General features: G+C 43.7%; 1 protein-coding gene across 1 annotated transcript; it reads right to left on the bottom strand.

Moving 5' to 3' along the window:
* Positions 1 to 2,088: 2,088 nt before the first annotated feature.
* On the bottom strand, positions 2,089 to 16,110 carry ermp1 (endoplasmic reticulum metallopeptidase 1). The gene is made up of 15 exons (XM_028974608.1): positions 15,770 to 16,110; positions 14,771 to 15,075; positions 13,216 to 13,343; positions 12,487 to 12,592; positions 11,911 to 12,057; positions 11,637 to 11,729; positions 9,880 to 10,092; positions 9,254 to 9,474; positions 8,159 to 8,333; positions 7,672 to 7,862; positions 7,339 to 7,491; positions 6,833 to 7,035; positions 6,631 to 6,746; positions 5,961 to 6,124; positions 2,089 to 3,791 (listed from the first exon to the last, which is right to left on the bottom strand). The coding sequence occupies exons 1-15, from the start codon at positions 16,027 to 16,029 to the stop codon at positions 3,615 to 3,617; spliced, it is 2,652 nt and encodes an 883-aa protein (XP_028830441.1). The 5' UTR covers positions 16,030 to 16,110; the 3' UTR covers positions 2,089 to 3,614.
* Positions 16,111 to 17,007: the final 897 nt, after the last annotated feature.

Below are 17,007 nucleotides of genomic sequence, written 5' to 3'. Positions count from 1 at the left end.
TGAGCTTTTACAACTTCAGCCGTCCTCACTTGTTTCCCCAGATTTCACAACTTCAGTTTATCATTATTTGTGTTGAAAATGCACTCTGTTTCTTTTAAGTACCTATTTTTTTGTTTTGTTTTTAGGTAACTTTAAGTATTAAATGAATCAAGATTATGTCCATATTAGAAAAGAAGAGCTGTTTAACTTTCTGAGAGTGCAAATACCAAGAGGTTTTTTTTTTTTTTTTTTAATATATATATATATATATATATATATATATATATATATATATATATATATATATATATTTTTTTTTTGGGTCTCAAGGAACATCTTATCAGTTGTTAATGGTAATTAGTCTCATTCATATTTATAGTTTAAGTACATTTACATCTCTTCAGTATAGAAAAGGTATTTTAACAGTGGCTATTTATTGCAAAGGAGGGATTGAACATTCATGTATTTTCTACTGTAAACTGATATTATGACACATTTGTATTGGGAACCCCCGCTTTCCTGATGATTTTGTAAAGGATTAGTCACGATTGTCTCAAATTAATTTTGTTTAAAATACATAGAATTGTAGCCATGAATTTAAATCTTTTTAAAACCACCAACCCCAATTTTACTTTTACAATGTTGAGGGGGAAAAAATAAACCTATTACCAAATATGGAGGTGACCCCCTCAGGGCAACTATATATTCCCAAATTATTCGCTGGGTTTTATTCACTATTGCACAACATGGGGCCTGTTGATTTCAGTCTGTCACACAGGTTTTGTTTTTCTCCCACATTTGATTTATGTGGAAGTTCAAATAATGGTAGTATTATTCTTTCTGTATTCATTAAGAAATATAGGTCCTCCTTTTCTTTCACCTTGTTTTTGTTAATAATGAATTTATGCTATGCATTATGAGAATGAGCAGTTAAACGAAACGCATTACATCTCAGCACTTCATGGGTTCTTCCCCTTCATCCCACTGCAGCTGACCCCCAACTGTCTAAACCCAGGAACCTTGTGACGTGCCTGCATCAGTATTACGTTTTAATGTGCAATGTAACCAGATTAGATTTACTGTGTATTTTTCTCTCGTGGACCAAATGCGACTTCTTTTAATTTCATACCCTCACGCCTATGCTGGGGGGCTTTATGACCCGTGCATGGAATGCTTTACTTCTTTTTATATTGTATGTGCTGCTTTTTTTTGTTTTTTTTTTTAATACTTTGCTTTCCTCTGCAGGAATTGTTTTATGATTTTATGTCAGACGTGTGACATGCATGTGTCCGATCACAACTCTCACCCACCCTCCTCTGACCAATAAGCTGCTGTTTTCTGCTTTGTGTAAATGCAGTGGCTCGCCACTCGCTCCTGCCTGTGAAAGAAGCAGTGATCTGTTTGATGTTTACGGTCTGTATTATTCACCAAACCAAAGAGCCCGGTGTATCTCTGTAAAAGAGAGGCTACAGGAACTGTTCATCAGTCTCAGACAGGTATGTGCTTCAGTTCTCGGTACACTGCTATGATGTATCTGTGTGTGTCCATAAGCAGTTTGAAAATATTTGTAAAGCCAAATTTTGTGGAAGGGTTCTCTTTTCATTTTCAGGAGTGTGTGTGTGTGTGTGGGGTCATGTATGGATGTACTCTGTTTATACAGCTGACAAAGGCAACATGCTTGGATGGTGGAGGATGTTGTTCTTCCTGTGTACAGTAAAATTATTGCCTCTGGCACAGAAACATTTTCTGGGTCATGTGGCCATCCTCAATGCAGTGTACAGAGATGCAGTTTCTTGTACAATGACTTTTCTACTTATTTTTTTTTTCTTTTTCTATTCTTTCCTGTACATAAAGAACAATAAATTATTTTTAAAAACAAATGTCATGGTTTCTATGATCTGTCTCATGAATAAGCTTTCTAATATCAAAGAAAGCAATTTCAGAGATTTACCTTTTTCCAACGATGTTCTGCAGCTCTATTAGTTATTTTTGTTTGAGGTGGGTGCACATGGCTACAAAATCTCTGTGCATCTCATCTGCATTATTATGACCAAAATTTATATATTTTTAAATGTCAGTGCAAACAATGAAAAAGTGTTAAGCTGAACAAAACATGAAAACATTTTAATTGCTTTATTACCAAAACAGTTAACAAAATCAAAATGATCATTTTATTATTATTTTCCCTTTAGCTTAAAATCATGAAATTGGTGAGGCTTTTGATGAGTGGTGCTCAGCTCCACAGTTCTTGATGCTACGTGAGGGAGCTGGAGGTCAGGGTTCACAGTAAATGGGGGGAAATCCAGAACCGTTCTCCACCGCCACCATGTCCATATCTGTCTGCCTGTTTGCTTTACGATGGACCAAGCTTCATAATCAAGTAACACAAGAGCAGTCAGTTGAATATTTTGGGTCCTTATTTGCACTCATTTACCCTCTTTTGCCTGATCCAGGAAATGTACAATGGACAGTAATGTATTTCACTCAGCGGTTTTAGCACAAATAATTCAGCAGCTTCTCTAACCCACGGGGCCAGGCTTTTTTTTGTATTAGCAACTCACTTCATTTGCATAGTTTTAAATGAATCCACATCTTAATGAGAAATACAATACGCTTGTGGGATTAATCAAGCGTCGGGCATTATGGACAAACTGGTGCAACTGAGCAGACAACCAGAGCAGCAGCACCACAAAGCTGATAAGGGGACACTACAGGCTGCGTTCCATGATGGCATTTTTACAACGTGCAATGAGATGCTTCATCTGACTACTGTACCTGACATTCAAAGGCCATCAGACACGGCTTCACCTGAATCATAACCCACAATTCAGTATCTTTTCACCTGCGTGATTGTTCATCTTAAAAACAAATTCTCATAAAGAACAAGAATCAGAGACCAATAAAAATAATTAACATAAAATCAACATTCAATTTTTGGACCTGTTGATCATAGGGCCCTCCCAGATACAGATTTTAATTTCTGCCCTTTCTTCATTAGGATCCTGCATATTTTAACTGCTAATGACACAGGTTCAGAAACTTACAGCAGCCAGTTATCCCACCAATCACACTCCCAGTCAGTCGTGTTCTCCACCCACACTGGATATGAGGTTTAGAAGAAAATTAATCACATGAAACATTTCAAAAATTTAAAACAGTTAACATTAGTTAAAAAAAAAAAAACTTAAAAAGTATTTTCCCCAAATCTATTTTTTTTTTGACAGAAAGCTCTATAGCAGTCTCTGCCACAGTAATCAAAAATAAATATTAGCCTTGTTGTTAGACTAAGAATTTCTAATTAAAAAAAAAAAAAAAATCATTAAAAACAATGGAAAAAATACCATGAGCCCTGCACTGCAGAATATCCACACTCTGCTCTGAACAATCTAAGGAAATAATCTGATCTGCGCCAGGCGCAATGCCCTCACTGTGGCCGCAGGAGGTAGGCATGCAAGGTGGTATAGAGAGAGAGAGAGAGAGAGAGAGCTGAAGCCGATGTCGCTCGCAGGTCACTTCGCTCAGTTCAGTCTTGGCTTTGATGCGGCTCCACAGGAAGTGTAGTGAGATGCGGCGGGTTTCCAGTGGTTTTTCGGTTCTGTGGCTGGGCGGAGCTCCTGAGGTGAAGGTTGAGGATCTCAGTATCGGTACATGTGGTAGGTGCTGACCCAGTAGGAGGGGAAGGACCAGGCGGGGAAGCGGTGCAGCAGGGTGTCCAGATCAGGCGTCAGCTGATCCTCCCCGAAGAAGTAGTGGGAGGAGATGGCCAAAGAAATCATGCCCTCGATCTCTGAGGCATCTGCTGACTGGGGTGGCTGAAAGAAAAAGATGAATAAACTATATAAACAGTTGTGTTCAGAATTGTGTCTAAATAAATTAAACAAACACAAAATCCTTATAATGTCTTTTGTTTTCATTCAAGCAACAATTGTTTCATTCCAACTCGAAACATAAAAGAGAAATTAAATCACATTAAATCACATAATAACATATGGTGGATCGGGATTCAAACAGGCAACCTTCTGATTACGGGGCCACTCCATAATGTCAGGTTTGTAAAACTGGAACCAAGATGGTGCTTGTTTGCTAGTGTGTTTGGGGTCATTGTCTTGTTGAAACACCCATTTCAAGGACATAAGGCAACATGACCTCTTCAGGCATTCTGAGGTATTCAAACTGATTTGTGATTCCTGGCATGTGTAGTATACTATAGTATCCACATACCAAGGGTGTGCCACCGTTCTCCTACGTCTTCACAGTGTACGTTGGCTTGAATTCATTGTTTGAATCATTGTTAGTCTGTCTGTGGCCCAAGACCCAAAAAGAACAAGCTTGCTTTCATCAGTCCACAATTTTGTGCCATTTCTCTTAGACCAGTTAATGTGTTCTTCAGCACATGGGACAAAGGGACTTTATGGGGACTTAGCATGGCTTTACATAAATGATTGTAACAGTACTCACAGGTAGACCTTCTAGGACCTTCCTGGAACTGTTCATTTGAGTCTTTGCTATTTTGGCTATTCCTTGATCCATTCGAATGGTAGCTTTTCATTTTCTATCATGTCTTTCAGGTTTTGCTATTTTAATGCATTTGCAATCATTTTAGCTGAGCAGGCGGTCATTTTCTGCATTTCATTATACTGTTATGTTTTCTCCTCTCTAACTTTTTCACAATATATATATTGTTTGTAATGTCCATATGCTTGTCTTGCATGTCATTTAGCCTGCACATTAAGCCTAGAGCTGGAGTTGAATGACAAAGTCACTCATTCACTAATTGACCTCCTATTATTTTGAACACGCACTTTTCAATGAATTCAATTACACAGAATGACATGCATGTCATGTTGGGCCTGTTGGTTTTCTGTTCCTCTGCTACACCTACAAGTACATTATTTGCCATGTGGATTTTTTTTTTTTTACCAAAAACAGTAGTTGATCAGGTAGTAATGTTGGACTGGTATTATTTTGTACATACTATGTATTTTTCTGATCTTTTTGTGTGTGTAATATATACTACACACGTTGCATGGTATATATCTACAGTGTATACCATGCATCCAGAAAGTATTGACATTGGATCCCTTTTTCCACATTTTATGTTATAGCCTTATTCTTCATGGCGTGAAAAAAAAAGTAAAAATTTTTAGGCGAATGCATTAAAAATGAAAAAAACTGAGAAGGCACATGTACATCCTTGGCCAGTTTGGCACATTCCTCTTTGCAGCACCTCGCAAGCTCCATCAGGTTGGATGGGCAGTGTTGGTGTTCAGCCATTTTACGATCTCTCCAGAGATGTTCAATCGGATTCAACCGAGTTCATGAGCGCGCTGGAGCAGGTTTTCATCCAGGATTTCAATGTACATTGCTGCAGTCTAAGTCCTCCCTGACTAAGGCCCTTCTTCCCTGATTGCTCAGTTTATGTGGCCAGCCAGCTCTAGGAAGAGTCCTGGTGGTTTTGAACTTCTTCCACTTACGGATGATGGAGGCCGCTGTTGGGACCTTCAAAACAGCAGAAATGTTTCTGTAACCCTCCCCAGATTTTGTGCCTCGAGACAACCCGGGCTCGGAGGTCTACAGACAATTCCTTTGACTTCCTGCTTCTGAAGAAAAAATGCATTTAATCCATTTTGGAATAAGGCTGTAAAATAATAAAATGTGGAAAACGTTATGCTCAGTGAATACTTTCTGGATGCCCTGTATGTACAGCATTACTTATAGCTGTTCTGTACTTTCTTCTTTTGCACTGTGATCACATTTCCTCAATCACTGTGTCTTTATAGTGAGAGCTCCACCTACCACACTGCTGTGTATTGTGTGTATTGTCCAGCTGTCCTGTGTGTACTGTTTTTATTTGCATATATAAGCTACTGGATACCTAAATGGATACCTAAATTAATTTGGAATCAGTCACTTAACCACTTATCCTTTCTTGTAAGAATGCATCCTTGCTCACAAACACAAATACTAACACACCACCCCACCTGAATTTCAATCCAGAAGTTCCAGGCTGGGGCGTCCAGGCCGTGTGAGTAAAATATGAAATATTCCCCACCAAGGTCATACTGAGGCGTCCCGTCACCAAATGACCAGCTGGACAGAGATGCCCCACTGTGGGGCAGGAGGTATAGGGACATGTGACTAGGGCCTGAAACCAAAGAGAGAGAGAGAATATTACACACTTCACTACTTGCATATATTAACATATACTCAACATTCGCAGGACCCGTCCAATTATTACATCCATGCAGTTACTGCATTAGGAACAGATTATTACAAAACAATGGAGTGAGTTGTTATGCAACTTAATTTTAATGCAACTTTAACTTTATGAATTAAATATATAAGTGTTGCACCAAATGCCACAGAAAATCCTTTGTCTCATGACCTTTCTCTGCCTCACCTGCAGTAAAAGTTTGAGCACTAGTTAACACGCCTTTAAAGTTATTTATTATTATTATTTTATTATTTATTATTGTGCACTCTCAAATAATTGTATATTTCAGATAACATGTTTACGAATCGATTTCTTTATGTTTCTTATAGAAGCTGTTATACTTAATACTGTTGTTGAATCTTTTAATCCTTCAAATCCTGTGTCCTTTCCTTCCTTTAGCCTCTAGAGGATTTGTTTATGAATTATGGTTCTCTCACCCTTCGCTTGGAAAGCCAGCTTCACCATGCCCCACTCAGTCTCCTGTTTGGACAGCAGTCGAAATTCTAGAGGAGATTTTGGGGAGACCTCTGCAGCAGGAAGATACCAGTTCTTCCTGTAATAAAAACCAACAAAGCAGTGCAGTGAGAAAAAAATCCAGCTCTGGTACAAAATACAGCACCGTGGGCCTGAGCTGCTCACTTGACCAGGAACTTGACTGGCAAGAACCAGGGGAATCCGCAGAAGGGCACATCCACCGGGCACTTTGCGCGCACCGTGTCATTGATCTCCGGGATGTGCGGGGTGATGTGCTTCATGGCCGTGTAGTCAAAACTGTTGATCCAGAGCCCAGAGTCCTTCTGCTCCACCTCACCATCCAGCCCGTGAAAAGTTCGGGTGGTGTGCTGGAGAGGTGGAAAGATGGACTTTATGATGAGCGCCTGCTAGCACTACACAGCAAAACAACTTAAAAAAAAAAATAATAATTTACTGAAATAAATGTAATGCAACATGAACTAAATTACACATTGCTATAACTAAATTATTTACAATTATGGTAACTATTCCACTAAAAACACTGAACTGATAAAACTCCTCAAACAGAACAAACAAATATGAAAATAGTTTTATAAAATTAACCTCAAACCCTAAGTCAAAGTAACACTGTTTTTGTCTCTTTGTTGTGGAAGGGCACTAGGACTCTGTACCTGCACAAACACCCGCTTTGGTCTGGGGCTAGAAGGGTCAGCAGAGTAGGGGAAGAACAAGCCGCACGACACCAGGATGAGGAACAAAGTGAAGACTATCGCCAGACCTGCCAGCAGCCACTTGGTGCTTCTGGCAAGATAGATGAAGTGCAACTAAACGAGGGAAGAAAAATGAGTCAGATGGAGGCATTCCACAGAATGCACCGCCTGATTAATTTATTTTTTCTAGAAATATGTGCCCAATTATCAAAGCTCATGTGCTCCAGCAACCTTAGGTGTGTTTGGGTCTTCATGCACAAAGACGTAATGCTGGATAAAAAGACCTGTACTCACAAAGTAAGAGGAAAGTAAAATGGTTCCCAAGGTGACCAGGGCGGCGAGCACCACATCAGGAGGGATCTCGGTGCCACTGCGGCCCAGGATGGGGGTAAAGATCTCAAAAACCACCCAGATGAGGAACATGAGGTGCACATAGGGGAGTGCCAACCCCACTAGGTAGAGGATGGAATACTTCAGCGAAGCCCCTGAGCCACATAAAGTTGGGAACAGTTTTCATCCATCCACACAGTTAATGACAATATAATTGAAATTAAAGGAACAATTCAACAATAAAATAGTCAGACATGAATATTCATTTAGTGAACAGATTTTGAATATTTTGATAAAGTACAATAACTGATTTGCAATATTTTTGCTATTGCTTCTATAGTAATCACCATGTTTTACTGTCTTCTAGTTTACACTTTGACATTAAAGGAGAGTTTGGCGTTGCCCTTCGCTGAGGGCTGTAATTCTGTGAGGGGTACAGGACGCAGCAGACCTTTCTGTCTGAAGTCGGGGGCCAGCAGCAGTTTGGTGGCCAGGGGAAACGCCACCATCATCATGGGGACGTAGGCGGAGCACAGGCCCTTCTTGGTGAGGTAGACCAGCCCACAGCACCACAGCAGCAGACTCACATCAAAGAACAAGTCCCCCAGCTCCAGTCGCTGCACACCCTGCAGCGGACAGAGTGAGGATTTTCAATGTTTAAAATAAAAAAAAAAAAGGACCATACATTTGCCAGAATTAATATTTACAATTCATTTTATCTGGTCTATTTTTATTGGAGCATATAGCCTACAGCTAACAATCTTGAGCTGCAGAGAGTGACTAGAACAAATGGGAGAAAAACAAAACACACACAGTAAGTTATTACGAAATGATATAAAATCAAGTATACTGATGATTGTGGATACAGTAAATGCAGAAGTGATACTAAATCGTGTGCTCACTACATTTTAGCAAATGATGGTAGCGTAGTGAAGTAGTGTAAAGCCTGGCGCCATCAGCTGCCTTGTGTCATGTGGCGTCTACTCAAACAGGCGGAATGCTGCAGGGGCGGAGGGAACTTGAGGAATTCCCAGAAAGGGCTAAAGAATTACTTTTGACTTTGCATCAGTTTTTTTTTTTTTTATGTTTTTGAGGCAGTCAGCCAGCACACTCTATTTTAAGATTAGTTAGGATTACGTGGTTTAGATGAGGCTGTAAAAGCTACCGCCTCCGTCGTCGCAGATGAGGTTTTAAACTTAAGCACGCTTAAGACTGAAACTTGCAAAGTCATATGAACTTCTCTCAACCTTCCCTTCCAGTCACACTGATTTCCATACAACCTACAGACTCACCGATCTGGAAATACCTCCTCACTGATGGGTTTAAGTATTTACAACTCTGGTGAAGAGTTTAGAGTCTACACGAGCAATCAAAAGTTGACATGCCTACTCATCAATTGATCTTATTTTTCAGTTGAACACTCTGAAATAATGGATGTGAGGTTACGTAGTCAATTAAAAAAAAAAAAAGTGACATGATTCATATTTACTAGGCAGTGAAATGTTACAGTGATGACTGCATTTCGGCTTCTGACCATGTTACTCACTCCATAGTACAGGTTCTTGGCCAGAGTGTGGATGAGCACCATCTTGCCAGCCGCAGCAGCCCCATACAGACAGATGGAGGTGTAGAAATGGCTGTACCAGAACATGGACTGGCCCATCAGCGTGACCAGCAGGGCAACGATGAGCACCGAGAGGAGGGTGACAAACCAGCTCAGCACCACCAGCGCAGCAGCGTACGCCAGCTCCCGCACGTAACGACCGCCTGCGGAACACCCAGTTCAGTTTACTCAGCCTACTGCTTCAGGTCAATACTGGCCCTTAATCACCAACCAACTCATCCAGTCACAGGTAAAAACATGGCTCGGGTTATGCATTGATATTCAGAACGTTATCCGAATGCTAATTTATATAATTTTCTTCCTAACCCTCAGTTACAAAGGCTTATAGATGCAGTGTTATTTAAGAAATACATTGATATATTGTGAACAAGAATCATGTCAGATGATTAAGATATTTTATGGTATACAAAACTTATTATTCCAGGTGGCATGACTTTGAAAGAAGAATAAGAAGCCAAAAATCATGCAACTATCGTGTGCATTTTAATATAGAGTGTCAGCTAAAGCCTTTATGGCAACTTATCCAACTCCAACTTCAAAAACCGTACCTGCATTTCTGGGTAGAGTGCACTTCTTCCCCAAGTAGAAAAAAGTTGCCACGGTAGCCATACAGTTGATGATGGTGCCGACCTGTGCTGGATACGCCACCACCACCAGCCCCAACATGTCAAAGAACACCATGTTACCATGGCGATACTGTGAGGAGTCGGCCAGCTTCTCTGACATGAGAAGGTGCTTCAGTACAGACAGAATGTTGTCACCTGATGGACGCAGGAGGTTGACATCAGACAGCTGAAGATAACCGTTTAACACTCATACTCTTATTTAAAGCCATTTCTAAACTCCTGCCTAATCTTAAACTATGACAAAATAAAATCTATTTTTCATACAGTTCGAGCAGCCTTTCAGGTTTTATATAAACCTATGTTCATTAACCATAATTGATTTTCATTGTCAAATGGAGAAAAAAAGAAATAAAGCTGCTGCCATTTCGCTTGATGTTCTGAGAATATTTAAAAACTGCAGTTAGGATATTTCTGTAATGAAGTCCCAGAGTGTCAATATCCTGCTTTTGATATAGCCAATGGCCAGTTGGTCAGTGGGGTGGAGCTTAACACAGCAATCAGACAAATAATCTCCTGCACAAGGTTTGAACTCCAACATTGGAGGCGAAATGCCCAACAAAAATTAGTAAAAAAAAAAAAAAAGCCTAAAAGCCTATGACCTACCTATGACCTCATTTTCTCATTTGTTAGAATAATATAATGACACACAGGGTATAAATAGGTAAGGTGAGGTAAACGTGCACCAAAGGTGTGAAGAAGGAAGGGTGTGGCAAGAAAGCTGAGCCGAGGTGTGACAGAAGTCGAGATCCTGGGAGAGGACCTTCATTTCTTTCATTTCAGCACATAATTTATTCATGATTATTCATTCTGGGACAAGCTGTACACATTTACTGTATGTTAGTGCGATCCACTATCCACTGCTTGAAATTCGATGGTAGAGGTCATCGGTTTGTTTAGTTTCAGTTGTCTCCGTTATTCGAGTGGATAGTTCCCTCAAGCAGCACTCTGTTCTACATTAAAGTAGAATTGTGAGAAAGAGGTAAATATTCCTTTCATTTCAAGTTTGTTTTTGCCGCCCCCAGCGCTGTAGCTTTGTCCATGTTGAGTTGTAAACCCCCGTCACAGCATTTCTAATCAATTCTACTGTGGCTTTTTCAGCAGCCATCTCAGCATCGGGGTCACCTTGACAACGACATGAACCATGCCCTTTTGTCACAACCAGAGGAACCAGCACAGCCCCTTTAAAATGTCAAACTAGACTATAATTATTCAGCGATGTGCATTATCCTACAAGAGACTATGGAGCTACAAAAAACAATGCTGACACAGAGAGAGATGATCACAATGGTTACTCTTGATGCTTGGTCTGGTGAAAAGCTGGGGATACCGTATCTAAGGTTTGGTGAATTAAACACAAAAACGGACGAATGCAGGCGGTACTGTAAAAAGAGAGTGCACTTAAACAAAACAAAACAAAAGAGGCCGAATGTCACCATGGAACAGAATGCCTTTTGTTCTGAGCATTACTGATTAGTGTCTGGACAGAAATGTGCAGACCACAGGAGGTAAAGGTGTGTGTTGTCGCTGTTGTTCGGTCTGTGTGCTGGAAGGGTTGGACCTTCTTGAAGGGTTTCAACAAGACCTCGTAAGAAGACAGGAATAACTGCTGGCTCCCATCGCACACTTGCTTCCATATCTGTTCCCAACACCCCAGAAAGACTACGGCACATTTCCCTTACCTGCTCTCTGGATGGACCCGGTCAGGATCCGGTCTGGTGTGTCATACTTGGTGTGGTAAATGAACCCATTTTCGATGAAGGCCAAGTCAATGCCTGAGGACAGGAAATGACATCATGGAGAAGAAACTGAGAAAAAAAGACAGCGTCCAGGTGTTCAAACAAGCACACACAAAAATCAAAACCAGTGGTTAACCACATACATGACGAACACCGGAAGGGTAAAGCTCTGTCTGAATTCCTTAGGCCGCACGCCCTTATAGAGAGAATGAATAACCTGGAATGTTGCCAAAGTCCCTGTAGATGCGGAAGTCGGTGTCCGATGGGATGACTCCACTCTGGAACACTTCTTGCCCGACTACGGAGGCAAAAGGATGTTTGGCAGCGTGAACGTAAGCCTGAACCAGCCATGGGTTCTCTGGACCTGAAGTGGATAAAAAAAATAAAGCCCGAATCAGCCGTCTCGCTTTACCTTCACGACTGCTGTGCACACTACAGGCACAGAGTGGAGGAAGAGCCGACAACACAGGAACTCTTTTAGCACCGCTGGGAAACCCTGTCCTATGTGTTGTGTGATCGTTTTCTATTCTATTCTACAGTAAAATCTGTCAGAAGGAGAGAAAACAGAATCAGTATATTTTTCCCGAGTTAATGTCATCATATCCAGCCGCTTCTTTTCATTCAAGCCTTCGAATTTTTCTATTCCTGTACCAGGTGTTGTGTAATGCTGTGCCACACCCAAAAAGACGTGCTCGCACTGAAACAAAGCTGCCCGGTAGGAACACACACACACACACTTCTCCCCAGATTTAAAATTCACAATTCAAACACTGGACATGACCATTTTAGTCACCTGTCTGGAAGACCACCTCCTTTCCTCCCACCCCCGCTGCCTCCAGGTTGATGAAGGCTCTCACGCTCTTAGCCCAGGGGTGCTGGGTGATGAAGCCATGGCTGGCCTGATGTTGGGGAAACAACATTAAACGACTGGAGTCACGATGAACGAGTCGTTGACACGTAGTAATATTAGGGCATGTTAAATGCCACGTTTCAGTTACAATGCGTTATAATGAATGAGCACGGCCGTGCTGTTTCGTTCCTGTGTGTGGGTGTTGGGTCTGACCCATGAGACAAATCCCTTCACAAAGATGGAGGCGTACATTGAAGGATTTAAATATATTTTCAAATGGAGGCACACGACTGCCGGACAACCCTAAAAACGCAGCAAAGCTGACCACACAAAACACACTCTTCTGACCATTAAAGACGTCTCTGTCTGTCAACGTTACTTTTCGATCGGCTGCTTTCGGTTTGGATCACAGATGGACGGCTCGACGTTGGCTTGTTGGTCACCTCGGACCCCACACATTTGCTACTGGGGGGGTAAAAGAAAGGCGAGAAAAGCTTCCACGACCTTCTGCACTATAATGTATGCGGTGAGCCATGGTCACCACTTGAGGTCTATTTCGAAGCGTGGAGCTGGGGATCTTCTCAAACGTCCTCTTGGGCTTCGCATGCATAGCAAATAAGACGGCGTTCCTGCGGCGGTGTGCTGCCGAGCTGGGACGCCGCCGGCCCTCACCTGCAACACGTTCTCCTCGGCCCCGTTGAAGAGGAAGACCACCCCATGGTGCAGCGGGGTGGACAGGTTGGCCAGAGAGTGGAGAACCTCCAGCATGACTGCACAGCTCACAGCATCATCACTAGCACCTGTCACACACACACACACACACACACACACACACACATATATATATATAAAATTACAGATTTCCACAATTACTGGAGATGTTTTGTGAACCTTACTTCATTATGTAATTGTTTGACTACTTAATATGGGACAGGTAATATTTCTAGAACACGGTGCCACTTATGGAAATATCCAATAGTGGGGTTATGCAAATCAGTCCCTCGCACCCAAATCGACCCCAGTTTTCTGTTCTCTCGGACAGTTCGGTCACAGCGCCCTCACACCCGGCTCAGGTGAAGGCAGCGTGGAAAAACACTGCTGTCAGGCCTCACTGCCCGCCCCGCCCGGCGAGCCCCGCCATGCCCGGCGGGCACGACGCGGCTGTCGAGGGCAGAGGAAAGGTCACCGATCTCCGCACGAGTGACGGGGCGCGCTGCTACACACGCGCCGAGCAGAGCTGCAAGGTGAACAGCGTTCCTGTTAGTGGCTGCTGAGGGAGGGAGGGAGGGAGGGAGGGAGGGAGGACTGAACAAAGAAAGGAATATTACAGGAAGGCCGGCATAAAAACCGCGTAAAACCGTTTATGGAATTACGCAGTGATCGGCGACGTCCTATTAACAGAAGCTCCGTTGTTCTCACATCAAGCAGCCTCTAACACACTAGAGACCCAATCAGACCTCGCCACCTCATTATTACCATTATTATAATTGTTATTATTGTTCAGATTTCATGGCGTGCGGGTAAGCAGGCATGTTGGGGCATCTCGTGATTTTCCAGTTTGCTTAATAACACGTTGCCATGCATTGTTTAATGGGCGCAGTATCGCGTTACACTGCAAAGACCGTAATGACACTGGAATAAGAGCGAAAGCTGCCTTGGCTGCCAGGACAGTCGCGGTCAGGTCTTCCTTTTTGCGTTTACAATTACGGTAGGCGGGACTGATCGGGTCCGACACGCTGGCCAGATATTTCACAAGAAGAATTGAAAAATCCAGAAAAAGAACCAGGCATGAACTGTATCGTTGGAAAGGGCTGCGATGGTGCTGGCAGACATAGAAACAGAAGGAGGGTTTTAAACTCTATAAAAAAAATTTAAAAAAAGGGCAGTGGTGGCCTAGCGGTTAAGCGGCCCCGTAATCAGAAGGTTGCTGGTTCGAATCCCGATCTGCCAAGGTACCACTGAGGTGCCACTGAGCAAAGCACCGTCCCCACACACTGCTCCCCGGGCGCCTGTCATGGCTGCCCACTGCTCACTCAGGGTGATGGGTTAAATGCAGAGGACAAATTTCACTGTGTGCACTGTGTGCTGTGCTGCTGTGTATCATGTGTGACAATCACTTCACTTTCACTTTCACTTCAACTTGCTTGTTAATAACTAATTAACGTTGACCTCCAGACCATCCAGGCGGGGGGAAGGACGCCCTGGTGGGCCGTTCGGACTTCCGTACCTGGGCTGTTGGCTACAGAGTCGAAGTGGCAGTTGGCCAGCATGAGGTGGTGAGCCCCGGTCTTGGGCTCCAGTCTGACGGCTACGTTGGTGACCTTGTCGTAGTAGCTGGTAAAGCCCCCCAGGAAGTCTATGCTGAAGGAGCCCGTAGGCCTCTGGACGTCCACGGTGATTGAATGCGGCCCGGCGGCGGTCGACGCCCGTATCTGCTCGATCTGGTCCAGCAGGTAGTTCACAGCCAGGACCTCGTTCTCCACGCTGCCCACGGGACGCGGGCCGAAGCTGGTGATGCTCTCCAGGTGCTTCCTGTTGCAAGGACGCACGGGCGACCAACACCGACACACCCAGCGAGACGTGTCAAACACACAAACACAAAACGCTCACTTTACCGCTCAAAGGCATGTCAGAAGCATCGCGAAATTCCCTGTTATTCCCCCACGTAGGAGAACATACTACAAAACGAGTGAGAACTCGTCACTGGCGATAAATAGTCAGCGTTTCTTTCAAACTGTACTTGCTGACAGAACCCTGTGTCTGCAGCAATACGTCCTACGTATCAGCAGCGATGCTGAAGTTCCACCATTATCAGCAGATTCCAGCTACCAAACGATGGACATGATATTAGGAAGGTCCGCTATATAAAAAAAAAACAAGACATTTGACATTTTACACACACACACACACACACACACACACACACACACACACACACACACACTCTCACTCATTCCTTCACTCTGTAAAGCCCTGCCTGCTGGCTGGTGGATTTCTCTCCAGATCCAGCAGAACGCACACGTTACACCCACAAAGCAGCCTTATTAAACCGCAGCCGTGGGCCGAGGTCGCCGTGGGAATGAACGGAGACGTGCGCGTCGTAAAGAGTTGACTTTGGTGCGTCGACTCGACGTTATCGGCACCATCGAGGCGCGTCGTGCGCCGCAGACAGAGGAGAGGTGGCGCAACAGAAGCGAAAAGGAAGAAGGGAAATAATAATAATGACCTCGCCCGGGACGCGCCGAACTCGTCGGTGGGTCTCCCCACGACCAGCTGCCGCACCGACAGCCGCACCAGAGCCCACAGCAGCAGCACGAAGAGCAGCAGGAGCGCCACGGCGACCCCCTCCCGCAGGACGCGGCGTCCCGCCGCGGGCTTCTCCTTCTCCCCGTCCCCGCGGCCGCGCTCCTCCGCGCCCGGCGCGCCGTTGCTCCGCGTCCCGGGGGGCCTCGTCCTCCGCACGGCGGCGGCGGCGCCGCTCTCCATCTTTACTGCTGGTGCCAGCGAGCGTCGCCACGCCGGGCCGCGGACGGGTGGGGCCGAGGGACAAACTTCACGGCGGCGAGGAGGCGGAGCGACACGATACAACCCCAATATCACATACAGTTCGTCCCAATGGGCTTTGACAGGCCCTACAGTTGACCCCTTCTGCACACAAGGAAAAAGTCCACTAAAGAAAACTTGTCCAAAGTGCAGTATAATACTCACACTTGTATTACAATACATACAAACAACGAGATAAAGGCTTCAAACAGTAAGCAGGAAATAAAAGAAAGTTTAGGAACTAAAAAAATGTATAATGGTGAGCGTTGTTCATGTTGTTCAGAAGAAAGTGTTGAAAAGAGTACAAATACAGCATGTAAATAAGTAAGCACACACACACACACACACACGCCATTTCTTCAATTAATCGTTTTTAATGTTTACATTGAATTACAGATGCCTCCGTTTACATGTTAGCTCTGAAATTACACAGTGGTAGCATCCTAGCCAATAAACCAGAAGACCACAGAGTCACGGGTTCGAACCCCACTTACTGCCATCGTGTCCCCAGGGGGGACTGTCCCTGTAACTACTGACTATAAGTCGCTCTGTTTGAGGGCCACAAATGTAAATGCCTTCCGATTTCTACCAGAAATATACACCCGACGTTGGTTGAAAAGTGGAATTGTGGAATTATGGACGGAGTCATATAGAGAACTGTGACCCTGTTCATGTTGAAAGATGCTGCGGTTGTTGTTGTTGTCCTGGTTCGTGGATGATGATAATGGCGACAACACCAATACTTTAGTTGTCGTTCATAATAATAATGAATAATCGTACGAGGAATGTGTGTCTTTTGCCGGCTGTCGCACATCAGGCTTCTTCTTTCTCGTTTCTTTCGCATGTTTTTCGTCCTCGGGTCACGGCGGCGGAGTCAGCAGGCTGTTCACGCTCATTAGTCCGCCTCAATGGCTGCAGTTA

The sequence above is a fragment of the Denticeps clupeoides genome, chromosome 3, assembly GCF_900700375.1.
Source record: "Denticeps clupeoides chromosome 3, fDenClu1.1, whole genome shotgun sequence".
Classification (NCBI taxonomy): Eukaryota; Metazoa; Chordata; class Actinopteri; order Clupeiformes; family Denticipitidae; genus Denticeps; species Denticeps clupeoides.
Note: the sequence above shows the minus strand (reverse complement) of the source record. Positions and strands in the feature narration are given on the sequence as shown.